We start from the raw sequence: 2,500 nt of genomic DNA on the forward strand, positions 1-2,500 counted from the left end.
AGGAGGAGGAGGAGGAGAAGAAGAAAGAACTCGCAGGGAAAGGGAAAAAACCAAGGGCCATTAATTCTACCCAATTTACCTTTCATTTGGGTTTCGGGCCCCTCTATTAATTCAGAGGCAAACCGGTGCGGGCGAATGAAAGAATGCTTGTTAGGCGATCATTACCCTGCTAATTGCTCCAGGAATGTGCCATCCACTTAAGAGTCAAGGTCAGGGGGAGGCAGTGAGACGCCTCGCTCTAATGCCAACGCTTTAATGGAGAAGGGCCGCTCATTCTGGAGTGCGGGGCCGGAGTCCGGGGAGGGAGGGGTCAGAGATGAAAGGGACGCTGTAATTATGCCGGTAAACGCCAATGTCACGGCCCCCGCACGGGCCAGGGGGGGGGGGGGGGGGGGGGGGGGGGGGGGGCGGGGGGGTGAGGAGCCGGAGATGAAGCACCTCACGGCTGAGGAGTAAGCGATGGCTCTGGTGCATGCGGGAAAAGGTCAAGGGTATTACACCCTTTTTTTTTTATGCTCCCAGTCAGACCTTACTGTAAATCAAGCCGACCCACTTTCACAGCGATCGTGATCTCCCTCGTCACCTGTCGCCTCGCGTTGTTCATCCCGGTTAAACAGGTAAAGAAAAGATCAGACTTGGATGCGGTTTGATCTTTGCGCGTCCGTTTAGCGTTGCCATAAATACTGTGTGACCTACAGTACAACCACAGCATGCTCATCATTTACCACAATCCAGTGCTCTGCCTCTCTCTCTCTCTATTGGCCTCTGTGTGATGGAGACTACATTACCCAGTACGCAATCCATGGAGACTACATTAACCAGTACACAAGCCACGGTTCTGCCTCTATGTGGGTCAGAGACTACATTGTTCAGTACACAACACACTCTTCTGCCTCTGTGTGATGTAGACTACATTACCCAGAACACAATCCATTGAGACTACACTCCTCAGTACACAACCCACTGTTCTGCCTCTATGTGATGTCGGGGACTACATTACCCAGAACACACCCCAGTCCTCTGTCCCTCTGCCTCTGTGTGATCCAGCCTCTGCATCCCACAGCCGCAGGGAGTCCCAGTGCTGCATTGCGTTCTGGGTAATGTAGTCACTATGGATCCCCGGCCTCTGTGTCCTCTGCAGCGCGACGCCGGGATCGAGCTGGACAACCGCCTGGACGACAACGGCTACTGCTGCCAGCACTGCCGCAGCGGGTACCGCTACTGCCGGCGCTACTACGAACCCCTGGGCGGGTACAACCCCTGGCCGTACTTCTACCAAGGGGGGCGGGTCATCTGCCAGATCGTCATGCCCTGCAATTGGTGGATCGCACGCATGCTGGGGAGGGTCTGAAAGGACTGGTGGTGTAGCTTTTTTATTTGCTGCCCTGCGTTCAATATTGTTAACGTCATTGTTGGTGCTGCTTCCCATCCATCAATACCGCCGACACACGTCTAGTGCAGGCAGAAAACCCGTGGCACACATTTATTATGTGCTCCACAATGAAATGAAAAGCTTAGTGAACAGTAGCCTTGTTGTGAGTCCAGTGTGGTGGCTGAATTCTTTCTTCACCTGCTGGCTTTTGTGTCGGGAGTGATGTTGTCCTTTTGCATGTTTAAAGTGCCTTTTATCCGAGGCACTCGACATTCGTTTGCCATTCGTGTTGTGTGTAAAAAAAGAAAGAGCGAGGAGACTTAGTGTGGGAAGGGGAATCAGGCTCGTTGTGGTGCTAGGTTGGATGCTGCGTTAAACAAACAAACAACAATGTGTATAAAATGCATTGTGGCTGTTTCTATTTTTAGCAAAGACACGCAGTATTTCACCATGTATGTTTTAACATATCTAAACTAATGTATATTTAAGTTAAGATATCAAGATTATTCTTAGACGAAACAAAGTAACATTTGATGCCATTTCTTTGACATTGGTTCCATTCAATTCTTTTGTAACTGATTAAAATAATATCTTTGAATATAAGATAATCATCTCTTGTCTTATGTGTGATATGTTTGAATGTGTTGATTTCATATAATATAATATGATGTGATGAAAGGATAGAACAACTAGTCATACATATATATATAATATTTAATATAATATTTAATATATATTTGTATTTAGCCTTAAAGAATATCCACTAATTCCCATGATCTATTGCTGCCGTCTCAAAAAACACACATTAGGCTAATTGGAGTTTCTGAATTGCCTAATGGTATGTGAATGGTTCATGTGTTCGAGATCCACTGCGAATGCATGGGGCAGGCAGACAGACAGAGAGCAGGGTGTCTAAAGGTGGGGAGGGTGGGGAGGGTGCCGTCTCTTGGCACGCTGACCCTGACCAGGGAGGGGGGGGGGGGGGGGGGGGGGGGGGGGATAAACAGAGCAGATAGATGTGATGGGGGAGCCATAAATCGCTGGTATTTAGGATTGGTCACACACATTATACATCGCCCTATATTTTCAGAGTGGGTCATTAAAACAGCTCCTCCTGTAAATAATGTG

The 2,500-nt window shown here is 48.4% G+C and overlaps 1 protein-coding gene across 1 annotated transcript in view; it reads left to right on the forward strand.

Annotated features, from left to right (window-relative positions):
* Positions 1 to 1,980, forward strand: part of tnmd (tenomodulin) — a 34,700-nt gene extending 32,720 nt beyond the window's left edge. The window contains exon 7 of the mRNA XM_030369116.1: positions 1,142 to 1,980. Coding sequence (XP_030224976.1) covers positions 1,142 to 1,351 — 210 coding nt within the window. The 3' untranslated portion in view covers positions 1,352 to 1,980. The remainder of the gene's footprint in view (positions 1 to 1,141) is intronic.
* Positions 1,981 to 2,500: the final 520 nt, after the last annotated feature.

The sequence above is a fragment of the Gadus morhua genome, chromosome 10 (genome assembly GCF_902167405.1).
Source record: "Gadus morhua chromosome 10, gadMor3.0, whole genome shotgun sequence".
Taxonomy (NCBI): Eukaryota; Metazoa; Chordata; class Actinopteri; order Gadiformes; family Gadidae; genus Gadus; species Gadus morhua.